The sequence below is a fragment of the Gekko japonicus genome, unplaced genomic scaffold, assembly GCF_001447785.1.
Source record: "Gekko japonicus isolate JY-2015 unplaced genomic scaffold, Gekko_japonicus_V1.1 scaffold1011, whole genome shotgun sequence".
In the NCBI taxonomy this organism is placed as follows: Eukaryota; Metazoa; Chordata; class Lepidosauria; order Squamata; family Gekkonidae; genus Gekko; species Gekko japonicus.
Window position 1 is genome coordinate 178,095 of NW_015176478.1, and position 15,931 is coordinate 194,025.

General features: G+C 46.5%; 1 protein-coding gene across 1 annotated transcript in view; it reads left to right on the plus strand.

The window, feature by feature from the left end:
* The window catches only part of ENOX1 (ecto-NOX disulfide-thiol exchanger 1), a 239,110-nt gene that overhangs the window by 151,544 nt on the left and 71,635 nt on the right, over positions 1–15,931 (plus strand). The window contains 1 exon segment of the mRNA XM_015427201.1: positions 13,388–13,572. Coding sequence (XP_015282687.1) covers positions 13,388–13,572 — 185 coding nt within the window.

The following is a 15,931-nucleotide window of genomic DNA, read 5'->3' on the forward strand; positions in this document are numbered from 1 at the left end:
CACAAAAAAACACCCCTGTCCCTACGTCTGCAGTGGTTCAGGGCATCCTCTCCTTTTTCTAAGCTCACCAGGCATATCTGAACAAACTCTTGAAGGTCAATTTTTCATAAAAGGATTATTGCATTTTCCCCAAAAACGGTTTGCCAAGTATGAAGCTATATTACTTTTGACAATAACTCCATATTATCCACAACAACAGATTTTGTTTTATCATTCACGTTTAAATGTGTGGGATGATTTTCCACCGTGGGACCCTCAAAACGGCTTGGCAGCATAAAACACCTGAGTTATGTAGCCTGTGAGGCAATAAAGCTTAACTAAAACAAGGAGATAGTTGTCATATAAAACCAGTAATTATATATTCAGACCTCCAGCAAATCATGGAATTTGAGGAGTTGGAAGGAATCCCAAGGGTATCAAAAACATCTGTGACAGAAGCCCTTCCCCACGCTCGTCTTCAGACCCTCACAGACAAGAGGCAGCTCCGACCACTGTTGACATTTATTTGTTTGTTTGTTTGTTTTATTAAGTTTATACCCAGCCATGTTGATGTAGTGAAGACATTTTGAGAAAATTATTGTCCTGTGGTTTAACCTCACTGGTTCCTACCCAGAATTCCCCAGCAGCTTACCATATGCATGAATTCTGCCATACATCCACTCGAGTGCTCACCCTCGCAAATGGGCTGTGTCCATTGTTCACGAAAGCAAATATACCCATGTCAACTTGTGTGTGCTCATAGAGGCATGTGACCTAGTGGGTAGAGGATCCGGGAGACCCGAGTTCAAACCCCAGGGACTGCCAGTGTGGTGCCCCATGGTTAAGAGTGTCAGACCCAGTATCTGGGAGACCCAGGTTCGAATTCCCACTCGTGCCATGGAAGCTGGCCGGGTGACCTTGGGGCAGTCACACTCTCTCAGCCCAACCCACCTCACTGGGTTGCTGTGAGGATAAAATGGAGGAGAGGAGAACAATGTAAACTGCTTTGGATCTCGATTGGGGAGAAAGGTGGGTTATGAATGAATTAATTAAATACATAAGGATAAAAAAAGGAAAGCCACATGAACTGCATAGGGGTAAAAATGCACATGCTAGAACTACTGTGTTAGAACTATTGCTCTAGTTACAGGCTGTCTCCCTCCAAGAGAACCACTGGGGCAACGTGGGCAAGTCCCTCCACAACTCCTGCCAGGATGAAGCCTGGTTCTCTGTGGGCCAAAGCGCATGTTAGGCAGGAGGTCTATGAGTGAGTCTCCCACTGTTGACTTTAATGTTTAAATAGCAGCCAATTTTCATCAGGGCCATGACCTTTTGAACCTTTTCTCCAGACGAAATCACAAGAACACACAAAGCTGCCTTCTACTGAATCAGACCCTTGGTCCATCCAAGTCAGCCTTGTGTACTCAGACTCATACTGACAAAGAAACACTGTGATAAAATTGACAATATTTAATTATTCTTATGAACATCAATTTGTGTATCTATTAAGACTTTTACAATATTGCTTAGGAAATTCTGACATTTTCAAGGGAAAGTCCAACATCATCATATCCTCAATGAGCGCCCGGTTGACCACTCGTTTCACCAATCTTCCTCAGGAGTAAACCTATAAGGTTGGAAGGTGTCAGCCTCTTGATACAACTTAACTTCTTTTTGATACAGTTCAACCTCTTTTTTACTTTCTTCAAATTATTGCAGCTTCTCTTCTTTTTCATATTATCCTGAAACAAACATGGTTATTTAGAATAGAAAGAGACATGAAGCTGAATGGAATATAGTTTTGTTATAATTTTTAAAAATATCAATAATGTTTAACTTGAATGATTTTAAACTTACTTCCAGTTCCATTGCAAGTGCTTGAATTAGGAGCAAGCCAATTAATTAATTTCTAATAGTAGCAACCAGTCACTATTTTTATCTAGCTAGAAGCCTTCTTTTTTCAAATTGGCTGGTGTTTGCTCTCTATCTCATGTCGATGGCTCAGTTGGTCTCTGATAGGTCACAGGAGCAGCATTTCAGTCACCTTCTCTATCTGGCTGGAAGCCTTCTTCTTTGTCTGCTCAGACTGTCAGGGTCTCTCCAGGGTCTCAGGCTGAAGTCACATCACCTCCTGCCAGATCCTTGAACTGGAGATGCCAGGATTCGAACCTAGGACCTTCTGCATGCCAGGCAGATGCTCTGTCACTGAGCCATGGCCCCTCCATAAATCACCTTGCACCTGAGCTGCAGTTAATAACAGTAAAAAAAAGAGGTATACACAGGACTGAATATATAGTGGGGGGGCAGAATATATAAAGTAGATTGTGTTCATGGGCCCTCATTGTGGTGGTAGATCTACACCTTAGAGGTACCATTTCAGGTGGGGAAACTCACACAACAGAACACTTTTCCTTACAGAAAAATGATCCCTTTATACTAAAAACTAAAATGTTAAGGAGGAGAAGAAGAAGAGGAGGAGGAGGAGGAGATTGGATTTATACCCTGCCCTTCACTACCCAAAGGAGTCTTAGAATGGCTTACAAACTCCTTTCCCTTCCCCTCCCCACAACAGACACCCTGTAAGCAGTGTTCCCTCTAAGCTGAATTAATGTAAGCTAGCTCACAGTTTTTTAGCCTCTGGCTCACACATTTTTTTTCTTAGCTCAGGAAGGATGGCTCCAGAGCAAACAAATTCATGCAGTAACCAAATTGCTCACTCACAATTTTAATGCCAGTAGCTCACAAAATATAATTTTTGCTCACAAGACTTCACAGCTTAGAGGGAGCATTGTCTGTGAGGTAGGCGGGGCTGAGAGAGCTCTGACAGAAACTGCTCTTTTCAAGAACACCTCTGAAGAACTATGGCTTGTCCAAGGTCATCCAGCAGCTGCATGGAGAGGAGTGGGGAATCAAACCCACTTCTCCCAGATTAGAGTCCGCACACTTAACCACTACACCACTACACCACTACACCAAAAAGAGTTCTAGCTCAGTTATAGTTCTAACAGATAGTTAAGGGTGGCAGAAAAATTGCTTTAAAAGTTGGAGCACAGTGAGGGAAGGTCAGAGGACTAGGGTTAGAACCCTTTGGCTGTGTCGATTCTGGGAAGGGCAGGTGAGCTCTCACTTGCCAATTCATGCTTTGCTTTGTCAAGCGAGAACCAGTCTGGTGTAGTGGTTAACTGTGCGGACTCTAATCTGGGAGAACCGGGTTTGATTCCCCACTCCTTCACTTGCACCTGGCTGGATGACCTTGGGGAAGCCGTAGTTCTGACAAGAGCTGTCCTTGAAAAAGAGCAGTTTCTGTCAGAGCTCTCTCAGCCCCACCTACTTCGTCTGTTGTGGGGAGGGGAAGGGAAAGGAGTTTGTAAGCCGCTCTGAGACTTACTGAAGGGTGGGGTATAAATCCAATCTCTTCTTCTTCTACTACTACTGTGTGTGGGAACCCTTTCCCCTCTCACTTGAAATTTGGTGTGCAGGTTCCAGAGATGAACAGAGCAGGCTCAGAGAATTTCACCTCAGCTAGGAGGTAGGAAGAGAAGTTACTTGTCTGTCAAACCTTGCTTCCCTAGGCTTGGGTTGCCATAATTATGGGGGGAGGGAATTCCTGCAGGGAGGGGAGGGGAGTGAATGAGACAGAGAATGGGACCTTTGCTTTAGGAGTCATAACTTTCCTTGCAAGATTTGCCTCCTCTCCCACTTTCCCAGGGAGAGGTGTCCTTGAAAGCTTTTTGGTACCAGCCTGAGCAGTCGACAACCCAGCCATATATTTTCCCACTTGGTTGAGGTGGCATGTCTGAGTGACATATGCTCAGGGAAGAAAGGGGCTTTTGTTTGATTAACTATAATAAGCTTGTACTCGCCAAAACTCTTTAATTCCAACACAAGTTATGATCTGGATCATGCATACATCTCAATAAACGTATCACTGCCAAAGAGAGAGCTGTTGAGAGTAACTTGACCGGGGATCTGACACTGTCCCACTAAAGTCCATGGAAGTGAGCCTCAGATTGATTTCCTTGGAAGAACCTGACTTGTTTTGAAAAAGATACACAACCTGTCTGTGTCTAAATCCAGCTCTTCCTTGCTGTCCTCCTCACAATCAGGAACTGGCCGTCTACCATCTCATTGAGGGACAAATGCTCTAGCATCCAACTCCCCTTTTTTCCTTTTTCCTTTTTTTTGGAAGTATATTCAGGGGTCATTTAAAGATCATGCTGTCTATAATTCAACTATATTTCTCCTGTCAAATGACAATGAAAACTCATAATACTGAGTATAAAAATTATACAATTGTTAATATGAATTAATAATGCAGCCTCAGATACAAATGTTCATGAAATTGGCCACGGTCCTGAATTTTATTACAGCTGCTTCATAACAATGTGATTTTATTACAGTCCCAGAATAAATAGTATTTCACCACATACTCTTGAAGGCAAATAGACCTTGTTGTCTCCCCTGGTCAAAGTTGTCACCAAATGTAAAGAGAATTTTTTCCCCCGAAGGACGGGAGCAGCAGCTCTGAAATAAAGGAAAACCCCCCCCCTTTCTCGTTCCTTTCCATATTGCACTCAAATAATGTCTTTGAATAATGTTCCTGGTACGATCTTTATTGCTTCCTGGATTTTGCTACACAAATTTCAGCCTACACTGCAGACGATGCAATTCATTTGCAAAATGTAATTTCCATCTCTGCATACTAATCGATTTCTCCACAAACACCTGCTATCAGTTATGATAATAAAACTGCCTTTCTGAATTGAAAAGGGGCCAAATGGAGCTTCACAAGGAAATGACTTAAGTGTCTTTCAAAGCAACTAATGTAGTAATCCCTCTGTAGTGCCAACATTTTCCCAAGCATTTGCATTTTCTCTGTCTAAACATAACCCAAGGCTGATAAACAATCCATGGGGGGAAAGCTCAGATTTCATCTCCATTGCAGAAGACCTGACAGATGACGCTCTGTTGCTTGCTCAGACAACTGGGTCCTGCCCTGATACATACAGCCAATTGAATCACAGCTGAAGTCAGTACTGATAAACTGTGTTTCTGCTGTGGAATCACTGGGCATATAGAGAGGCTACGGTTCACAGAACCCTCTCTGAGCACCCGCCAAGGTTTTGAAACTGTAATTCCTCAAACAGCACCCCTTCTCAAACCACAGAGCAGGCCACTGTTTGAAACTCGGCCCATGAGTTTCCAACTCAATAGTATTTGGATGGGAGACCTCCAAGGGAGCCCAGGGCTGCTACACAAACCATCTCTGCGTGTCTCTTGCCTTGAAAACCATACCGGGGTCACCATAAGCCCATCTGCCATTTGATGGCTCTTCCCACCACCAACAGGAAGTCAAAGCCAGGAGATTCTCACAGTGAAAAGAAGGAAGCCTTAGGACTCAATGGACCCTTTCTCTTGGGATTATTTTCAGTTCTTCCTATTTTCTTTTTACGTTATCATCAGTCTAGAGGCAGGGCTTATCTTTTAATAAGACGTTTAAAGTAATAAATATGATCATTCCTCTTGAGGCAAAGCAACTTTGCATATGCTCAGAAGGTGAGCTGGTGTGATGTTGTGCTTCGAGTATCAAGTGCAGGACTGGGCGGGCCTGGCTTCAAAGGCTGGCTGTAGACTTTTGGCCCATCACTCTCTCCCAGCCTGACCTACTTCCTAGAATAATTGCAAGGATAAAATGATGGTGGTGTGAACCACCTGGGCCAGGGTGTCAAACTGTGTCTTCTATGTTTCTATTATCTCTGTCTGACCTTCAGTGCCTGGTGTAGCATTTCTCCTGGGAAAAGTAGCCCATTACTTTGGTGTGCTTCTACCTGATCCCCGATTGGCCCTGGGCCATCAGGGGGTCCCCTTGAATGATGTATAACTGCCTATTGTGCATGCTTTCCTTTAGTTCTAACATGAAATGGTTAAGATATCTGCATACTCTCAAAGTCTCAATAAACTTTACTTCTTTGAATGAAAGCTGTTGGGAACTGATTGCTGCTGGAGTCTGACAAAGTGTTAGAACTCCTTTTTGTTCCTGGACTCGTACCCTACCATGGCTGACGATGATACCGGGAGCGTACCGGTTACCACCAGTGAGGAAGGGCTGATCACCATCACCACTACGACGACCACAACTGTGGGTGGTGGACCAAGTAGATTGGGAAGATTCTGGTGAGAATCCTACTTCTGGTCTTACGCCCCAAGCTGCACTGAAGAGAGCTGGGTGACAACTCCCGACCGAAGGCTACCTGTGTACGAATGCTGCTATGGCAGCTGCTACCCGGAAGAGTACGGGAAGGGGTCTAAGACTGAGGAGATGCAAATCGAGCGGGTGCGGTGAGAACTCCTGGCGCAGAATGAGGAGTTACGCCGGGACATGCCAGAGATGGTGTTCAATATTCCCCAGCTCATTGCAGATGCTGTGAAGCATGAGGTGCTTCTCCTCCTACCCAACAGGGAGAGAGGAAAAGGCCAGGACCCACTATGCGACAGGGCACAGGCTAAGGATCAAGCGGGAAGTGTGCCTGTTCCTGTTAACCCTCTGGGGGTCCCAAGCGATCAGCACCCGGCTGGGCCACCAAGTTCCCCGCGCCACTAGTGCCGGTGCCCGGACCTGATCGGCTCCATGAAATGTTGGATGCCACTTTTGACAAGGATCCTGACAAGGTGGCCTTCTTCCTGCTACAAGTGTGCACATTCCTGAGGGACTGGGGTCCTTGGTTCGCCACTGATGAACACCTAAGGGAACGGGCAGCCAATTGGTTTGTGGGTCTGCACAACATTAGAGGCACCGAGCTCCGTGATGTGACAGCTTTTATGTGGGCTCTGCGATGGCAATACAAAGACCCCCTAGAATTGGAGAAGGCGCAAACCCGCCTGCGAGCCTTGAGACAAGGTAACAAGACAGTACGTGAATTCTCTGATGAATTCAAGATGTATGCGGTCAAGGTACAAAGATGACCTGAAGAGGTCCTGATTGAGCAGTATCATATTGGACTCAATCACCAGATAGAGAAGGTCCTCAACTCCACCAACCCACTGACCCTAGCTGGTTGGATCCAAGAGACCAGTGATGTGGAAAACTGGCTCAATGTGATCAAGATGTACTTGCCCAAGTCAGCCCTGAGAATACCAGGGGGTGAAGGGAAAGGCCAATGTTCCAAGACTAAAGAGTCCATGCGAGATTGGCGCACGAAGCAAGGAGTGTGCCTGTGCCGCAGGGCACCTGGGCACTATGCCACCTCCTGGAGGGAAGGTGCCTGAGTGGCAGAGCTCGGAGACACCACCGAAGCTAGGAGGGGTGCGACCCAAGCAGTTGAGAGCCCTCCAGCTGAATACAGCCCCAGACGAGGCTTCATCCAGCAGAGACAAGACACCCAGACTGCGGGAAGAGGCTGGGACCTCCTAAAGCCATCAGTGCCACATTCAGTGAGCAACACACACCCCTTATTTTCCATGACTGTTTCAGCAGTAAACTCAGAGCTGGGTACCCAAGTGAGGGTGAGGGCCCTAATTGACTCCGGGTGTGCAAGAGACTTAATCAGTCCCGCCATAGTCATAGGGTTGGGGGTTCCTATACAAACCCTCACCGAGCCTCTCATCTTCACCCAAATGGATGGCTCCTCCATGAAGGAGCCTTGTAAATATCAGACTGTGCCGGTGGTCATGGGGACAGGTCCCACTGGGAACAATGGGCTTGTGTGATCAACCCAATGGCCCGCTTCTCTATGGGGTTGGGGAACCCTTGGCTAAGAGATCATGATCCAGTGGAGTGCGGGCGCGTTACGTTTCCCCGACTCCCAATACGTGGAATGCTGAGTGGGGGGAAGCGCCCAGCGCTCTGCCAGTCCTGGTTTGCTTAGCTCAGGAGGAGCTCGGATCAGTCCCAGCTGAGTACAGAGACCTAGCCTGGGTATTCGAAGGGAATGAAGCAGACGAACTCCCACCCCACCGTAACTCTGACTGTGCCATAGAAATCTTGCCAGGGCACAAAATGCCAAAAGGAAAACTGTATGCTATGAGCCCGGCCAAAAAAGAGGAGCTGAGGAAGTTCACTGATAAAAACCTGGCTCGGGGGTTCATCTGGCCAGCCTCTTCGCCTTTTGTGGCCCCTGTTTGCTTTCGGAAAAAGAAAGATGGAGGATTGAGCCTCTGTACGGATTAAAATGTTTATGCACCATGTTGTAAGATTGCATTCGATGCCCAGTAAAGTCATATCCAACAGAGGAGCCCAGTTCGTGGCCAGATTTTGGAAAGGACTCTTGCAGGTTTTGGGGATTACCTGGGGACTCAGTAGTGCCTATTACCCGGAGACTGGTGGACAAACTGAATATGTCAATCAAATAGTTGAGCAGTTCTTGCGCTGCTTTACCAACTACTAGCAGAATACTTGGGCTGAATTGTTGCCTTATGCAGAGTACAGTTATAATAACTCTGTGCATAGCTCCACAGGGTTGTCTCCTTTCAAAGCAATGCATGGCTATGAAGGCACTCCCTTGCCCACCATAGGTACCCCAGCACCTGGCCTGGGAGACCTCCAGAGTTGGTGGCAGGACTTGAAGGGCCAGTGGTCTGTCACCCAAAAGACTCTTGACAAGGCCAAAGTGGATTACAAAACTCAGGCTGATAAAGGGCAAGCCCCTGAGTGGGATTTACAACCTGGGGACTCTGTGTACCTATCCACAGAACACTTGAGAGGGATCCAACCCAAACGGAAATTGGGTTGGAAATATGTTGGTCCTTTTACTGTAATACACAAAGTGGGGGAAGTTGCTGTTGAACTTTATTTGCCCAAATCTCTTAAAGATGTGCACCCTAAGATGTTCATTTCAGTCTGCTGAAACGGGCCCTAGGCCCCAACAAGTGGAGACCGTGACCACCACCCCTCCACCTCTGATGATGAATGGTGAACCACACCAAGAGGTGGAAGAGATTTCAGATTCTAAGCTGAAGCGTGGCTGCCTTTATTATCTTATAAAAAGGACTGACTTTGACCCTTCTCATAATGAACGGGTGCAGGACTCTCATGTCAATGTCCCTAAACTTGTGGGTGCTTTTCACAAAATGTATCCAAATAAGCCTGGTGGGTAGAATCTTTGGGGAGGCAGAATGTCAGCGAGGCCTTTCTTTAAGCCCTGGATGCCATGGGAGGGGGTGTGTGACTCTGGAATGTTAAGTTTCAATTCTGCTGTGTCTTCTATGTTTCTGTTATCTCTGTCTGACCTTCAGTGCCTGGTGTAGCATTTCTCCTGGGAAAAGTAGCCCATTACTTTGGTGGGCTTCTACCTGATCCCTGATTGGCCCTGGGCCATCAAGGCATAACCTTGAATGATGTATAACTGCCTATTGCACGTGCTTTCCTTTAGTTCTAACATGAAATGCTGTTGGGAACTGATTGCTGCAGGAGTCTGACAATCCAGCCCTCATAAGAAATGAGTTTGACACCCCTGACCTGGGCTGTTCTGAATGCCTAGGGCAAGATGAAAAATGTACGAAAATTGAAAACAAAAGTTATCAGTCCTGTCAGCAATTTCATGACAAAGAAGTTGTAGGGAATATTTAGTGGAATGACTCCCTGGATAGTGGCCATAACTTTATTCTATTGTATCAGTTGTATAAATAGGGGGTGGCAAATTGCACTTTATGTGCATATCAAATGCGTAAACAGAAAGGACACTAAACAAGAGTCCTTACAGTTTGCAAAAATCTTCATGTGTGGCTGGTTGTCAAACTTGGTGTCTTGTTTGCGATGAATTACAGTTTTAAGGGGCCTTGAGCGGGAACTGAAATTCTGGAGGGGGGGGGGTTGAATGGATGTGTGTGAGAATTGTTCTGTTGTAGTGGCTGTGCAACTCTTTTCTAAGGTGCCTCCCTTCTCTGGGATGATGAACAATGGATGCTGTCTGTGCTTGCTCCACAGTAATAGATAATATAACAGTAGACTCGCAGGTGGGGGCTGGAACACATGCGAAATCTAGGTGGGCTGAATGTGAGTTACGTTTAGACTGGACCTGGGGGGAAGCTTGTTTGAACTCTGTATAACTTTGGGCCTTGGCGCCAGAACTTTAGTTCTGACATTTACTCATTGTAGCGGGAATTCTGAGACAGACCACCAGGGATTCAGTAAGGAGAGTCAACAGCTGTTTTATTATTGTGCAGGTACAGCCAAAGTACCTAGGGGCACTTTTGAACAGGGCTTGTACAACGAATGAAGGTGGAGTTAGGCTTATATAGATTTCCAGAGTACGGGGGGGGGGGGGACTCCTTTTCCTGGTATTTTTTGACTTTTTCTGTATTTGCCAACCTAGCAGTTCGAAAGCAAGAAATTGCAAGTAGATAAATAGGTACCACTTCAGTGGGAAGGTGTTCCGTGCGCCTTGGTGTTTAGTCATGCCGGCCACATGACCACGGAAACGTCTTTGGACAGCGCTGGCTCTTCAGCTTTGAAACGGAGATGAGCACCACAACCCTAGAGTCGGATTTGACTGGCTTTCGAGCAAGGGAACCTTTACTTTTACGTTTTTACTTTTTCAAAACCACAACATCCTTGGCTGATCACATGTCCCTTGTGGGAAGGCCGATAGTTTCCTGTTATCAGCATGTCTGATTACAGAAATAAAGCAAAGGTTAACCTCTTCCTTAGTAATGGGCCATTCAGGAACACCTAATATGGCCATGCCTTGTTTGCAAGCCTCTATGTCTTTATCTTGTTTTTTTTCCTATTTGCCAAAGCAATACTTTACTCATCAATAAACTAAATATATATAAATATGAAATGTGTATATTAATATAAAATGTCTTAGTTGCGAGTTCCTGGTGCTCAAGACTCATTTTGAATCATTTGAACAATCGGCTTCTTCATTTATTAATGATCATCATGAGTTTGTATATTCATCTGCGTAACTGCACATGAGGATTTCTGTAGATCACAAGCATCTATTTGGATTTTAATGCACATTTTGTAGTTAACAATTTTAAAGCAGGAATATTATTATCTTCAAAGATGGAATAGCTTCAGTCATAATTGACACTGTCTGTGTGTGGCATAATTAAATTCCTTCTCTCTGATCTCAGACCTCTTCATTAAAATTTAGAAATGATTGAATAAATTTTTAGCAGTTTTGAAGCTTTGTGAAAGCTGTATTTGTTTGCCAGCGTGAAGAGGGAGGGGTAGTGCTCCTCCCTTACTCGGGACTCCTGCACAGGGCGGCACAGCAGGGACTGAGTTTGGGGCTCGTCTGCACTCTCGTTTTCCTCACTGGTGTGTTCCTGTTGCCGGGGGTGGGTGGGGTCCACACAGGTTTTGCTCCCTCTCGTTGTTGATTCAACATCATATCACGTTATGTCTGCCATAAAAACCTGCAATTCAAATCTGCAGGGAAAATGCAGAAAAGCCCTTTAACCTGGGGGAGGAAGAAGCCCTCTACATGCCTTGTAGCTAACAGAAATTATGAACCAGAATTATTTTGAGAAGCATTTTCGTTCAGCCTGTTTGGCAGCAACAAATCACTTTAAATTCAGCCCTGTGAGTTCATGGATGTGCGCACAGCTGTTACCTATTGCACACACACACACCCGGCTGACTGGCTTTTCAAACATTTTCAAGGTCATATTACATGATGTTGAGCCATTTTGGCTGGAGTGGGTCATTAAAGCAATGCAGGTTTCAGCTGAGCCCCTGTTAGTCCTGGGTCTCTTAAAGGAAGTTATTGGAACACTCGGGGTCTCTTTTTAAGAACAAAGCCCTGTTCGGGTGGAGCTCAGAATATCGCTGATTGTTATCAAAAGGAGCAAAACTCTTAATCAGCCGAGAATCTCATTTCCTTTCATTTGTCTGAATATGATAACACTTCTGAAGGGCATCTGAAGATTAATTTTATATTGCTGTGTTAGGAAGGGTGGTGTTTTGTTTTTTTTTAATGATGTGAGTAGTGGCAGGAAAGGGGGCTTTTGGGGAACGGGAGCCCGCTGGAAGTGCTGCAACTGGAAGGAAGGAAATGGGAAGCCCCGGGACTTTTCGCAGACTGTGTTCTTTGTGCATTGAAGGAGGATCCTGAGGTAGAATCAGGAATGTTCTTTGTATCATTTTCCATTTTGCTCTGCAGTTCTTGTAACACATTCCAGAGATGAGGAGGAGCCAGTGTTGTGTCCGCGGGCTGCCACCAGGGGTCTGCGGCCTCAGTCCTTAGCTTGGTTCCAAACACAATAGGGACCAAGGATCCTAGGCCACCCTGAGTCCTCCAATAGGGCCTTGGCGGGAAATTCAGACACACACCCCAATGGAACTGTGGGTGTGCCCGGGTTGAGTGTATATAGTTGGCCCTTCCAGGCTGTGTGTGGTTCTCTTGTTGTGAAGTACAATAAATGCATGTAGTTAGCATGTCGTAGTCCAAGTCTCCATGTGCGAACCCAGCTTCAACGCAATGTGTGAGCCGCCTCCCGCAGGCAGACTTGCTTTGGAGTCAGGAGGGATTTTTTTTTCCCCCTCTTCAGATTATATCTGAGTCCATTTATCATTGGCTCTCTTACCTGGACCATGCTGTTTATTTTGAAGAAGAAGAAGAAGAAGAGATTGGATTTATACCACGCCCTTCACTTGGAGTCTCAGAGCGGCTTACAAACTCCTTTCCCTTCCCCTCCCCACAACAGACACCCTGTGAGGTGGGTGGGGCTGAGAGAGCTCTGACACAAACGGCTCTTTTTCAAGGACAGCTGTGCCAGAGCTTGTGACTGACCCAAGGTCACATCAGCAGGTGCAAGTGGAGGAGTGGGGAATCAAACCCGGTTCTCCCAGATTAGAGTCCACACACTTAACCACTACACCAAACTGACTGAGAAAACTTACAGTGCAGCAGAGTGTTACTTGGCTCTAAGCCCTCATTTGACTTAAGTGGGTTTAGAAAGGTACGGCTGTGCATAAGAGGGCATGATTCACCTGTGGTTTGCATGCTGTGTCCTTGGAAGAGGGGCAAGATGAAAACGAGTGGACAGACAGGGAGGTAAACGGGGGCAGCGTGATCTCGGAACTGGGGGGGGGACCACAGTCCCACCATTCTTTTGCCCCCAAAGCTCTATGGAGCTGGCAGGCAAGTTATGAAGGAGGGTGGCACTGCAAGGACAGAAGCTGGCAAGCAACGTTAAACCATCATTTGCCTGTTGTCCCTCCGGAAGCTCAGCCGTGGGTTTCAGAGGGCTAGCCGTATTAGTCTGCAATAAAACAGCTACATTGAAGGTTTTCAGGGTCGGAACCTTCGAGAGTCAAAGCTCCCTTGGTCAGATATCTCAAAACTCAAGACACACACACACACCCCAGAAAAATCTTGTTTCTCTACCCGGGCTCTAATCTAACTATTCGGCCTCGGGTGGGTGTCAATCCTTTTCAAGTGCCTGTTTGTCTTCCTTTCAGCTCTGGCTGCTCAAGCCTACGCCCTGAAGGAAGAGAACGACAGTCTCCGCTGGCAGCTGGATGCCTATCGGAACGAGGTGGAGCTCCTGAAGCAAGAGAAAGGGCAGCTCTTCCGGACAGAAGAGGGTCTCACCAAGGACCAGCAGCTGCAGTTCCTGCAACAGACCCTCCAAGGGATGCAGCAGGTACCCCAGCCCCAGTGCCACGGGAAATGCCACGCTCCTCCCCTCACTCGTGCCCAGGGGTCATTTTGTAGAAAAAGAGGTGCAGGAGCTCATTAGCATAACTCATTAGCATAACTTATTTGCATATGCCACACCCCCTGACATCACCGGAAGTGTGTCAGAAGGCAACACCCACCGGCTCAGGCTCCACTGGACTGTTTTGGATTGCTAGCTATGGGGGGGGGGGAACGTGCAGATCTGTCCTCGCAGAGGAGGGAGAGCTTGTGCCTGAATAAAACTTGGTCTTAAAGGTGCCACTGGACTGTTTTGGACCGGGGGGCCGGGGGAAGCTCTGCATTTTACCTGGCTGCTTCTTGCTCTGTCTTGAGGGCTGCTGGGAGCACGGGGCGGGGGGTGGGGCTTGTTGCATGTGCCCGCTTCCTGGGCTCTTTACTGCCGGAGCTCCGCTCCTGTGCGCTCCTGCAGGAAATGACCCCTGCTCGTGCCACCCTTTGAGCCACGTGTGCTCTACTGTTTCAGACCTCCGAAAGTGCCCACAGGCTCAAGAAGGCCAGGGACTCCTGGGCCAGCAGGAGGGTTAGGGTTACACTTTCCCAGCAACAATATGCTGATATCTGAAAGGGGAAGAAATGTGAATTCCCTCCAACAAAGTTGTTTCCTGAAGTAAAGACATTTTAAATTCTCTGCAGGGACATGGCATTTGAGGGAAAGATGCCAGGCTCCTCCGCAGTGAGCTGCATGTTCCGTTGGGAATGCACCAATCTTCTGGAAAAGATTGCATCTAAGTTAGATGATTTTAGAGAAAATGGGTACATTTTATGTATAGGAAAAATGAGGTACATCCTGCAATTCTCATTTGTTTTCACGTTACTGCTGCCATCTGGTCTTCTCTCCAATTTTTCAGGATTCTCTTTCACATTTACAGGACTGGGAAATAAGGGGGGGGAACCTGCATCATTCTATTCTCCCCCCCCCCATTTCTAGATTGTAGCACTTATGGAAAGCAGTAGCAATCCCACAATTGATATTGTCTGAAAATGAAAACCCATTCGACTTAATGGCAGTTCAAGCATTGCGCTCACAGATTTCTGCGATAACTCTTTCCATAAAGCTACAATACAGTTTTATTTCATTCCCAGTATGAGATCTCTAGCAAACGAATAGGAATAACATCCTGTATGCATAGTAACAAATGAGATATGCTCTCCTTGTTTATAAGATGGAGCTGAATTATAAAACTATACCACTTCATTCAGTGACTTATCTGGTCCATTCCCTTGGCCTTAAAATAGCCGTGTATCTCATCCTCCTTGCATGTAAATTAGGATCCCTCTCATCTAAACCAGATCTTTCATCAAACCAACTGCAAAAAAAGCTCTCTTGCCTCTTCCGTTGCTCGCTTGTAGGTCTCAGTAGTGGTCCGGATGACTCTTCCAGAGGTGGCGTAAGCAAAACAATACAAGTCTGGCTCCTTCCCTGGGCACAGCAGCCCAAAAGAGAGAACGAGACTTAATTGTTTGTTTCTTTATTTACAAAATCTGTATCTAGGGTTGCCAAGTCGACTCACCCCTCGGAGCGGGGGAGCCTCGCCGGGGTCTGGGAGTTCTTGATGGACGCGTGCGCGCGCACGTGTGCCAGCAGCACATCACAGGAAGTGATGTGCTACGTGCTCACGTTGGGGGCATGGCCCAGATCGTCGGGGGGAAAACCATATGGTTCCCCCCCCCCGACGATCTGGGCCACGCCCCCAATGTGAGCGACATAGCATGTCACTTCCTGTGACGTGCTGGTGGCGCGGGCACGTGTCCACTTTTGCTTGCCATTTTAATTTTTTCAAAACTTTTTTTCACACACAGGGACCTAGTTTAGAGGGGTGCCCTTTATTTTATTTCTGTGTTGCAGAAGCACAGATTTGCTTGCTTCTGTACAACAGAAACAAACAAAAATCCCATCACTATATCCCTTTCTGTGCCCAAAACCATTCACTTTTATTAGAAAAACAATCTGGTTCAACAAAGGGCTGCTCTGAAGGATCTTGTATCATTCTGTTTGTTCTATACTGCAACACAAGTACATGTTTTTCACAGGATACTGGATTGTCAGGGTTATTACATTGCTTACCCACGGAATTTAAACTTCTTGGCCCTTCGTTCATTGTCTCCCAACGAATCTGAGAATATAGGGAGGAGCATTCTTCCTTGACTCCTTGGGTTCTGTTCCACAGCATTTGGTAGAAAGTGAAACCGCTGGATTAAGGACAGAACGGCCCCTAACTGGGACAGAGCTGGAAGAGTTTGCTCCTCATCCCTACTCAAAATCTTAATTCCGTTCAAAGTCCCGTCCCCCCCCCCCCCCCGCG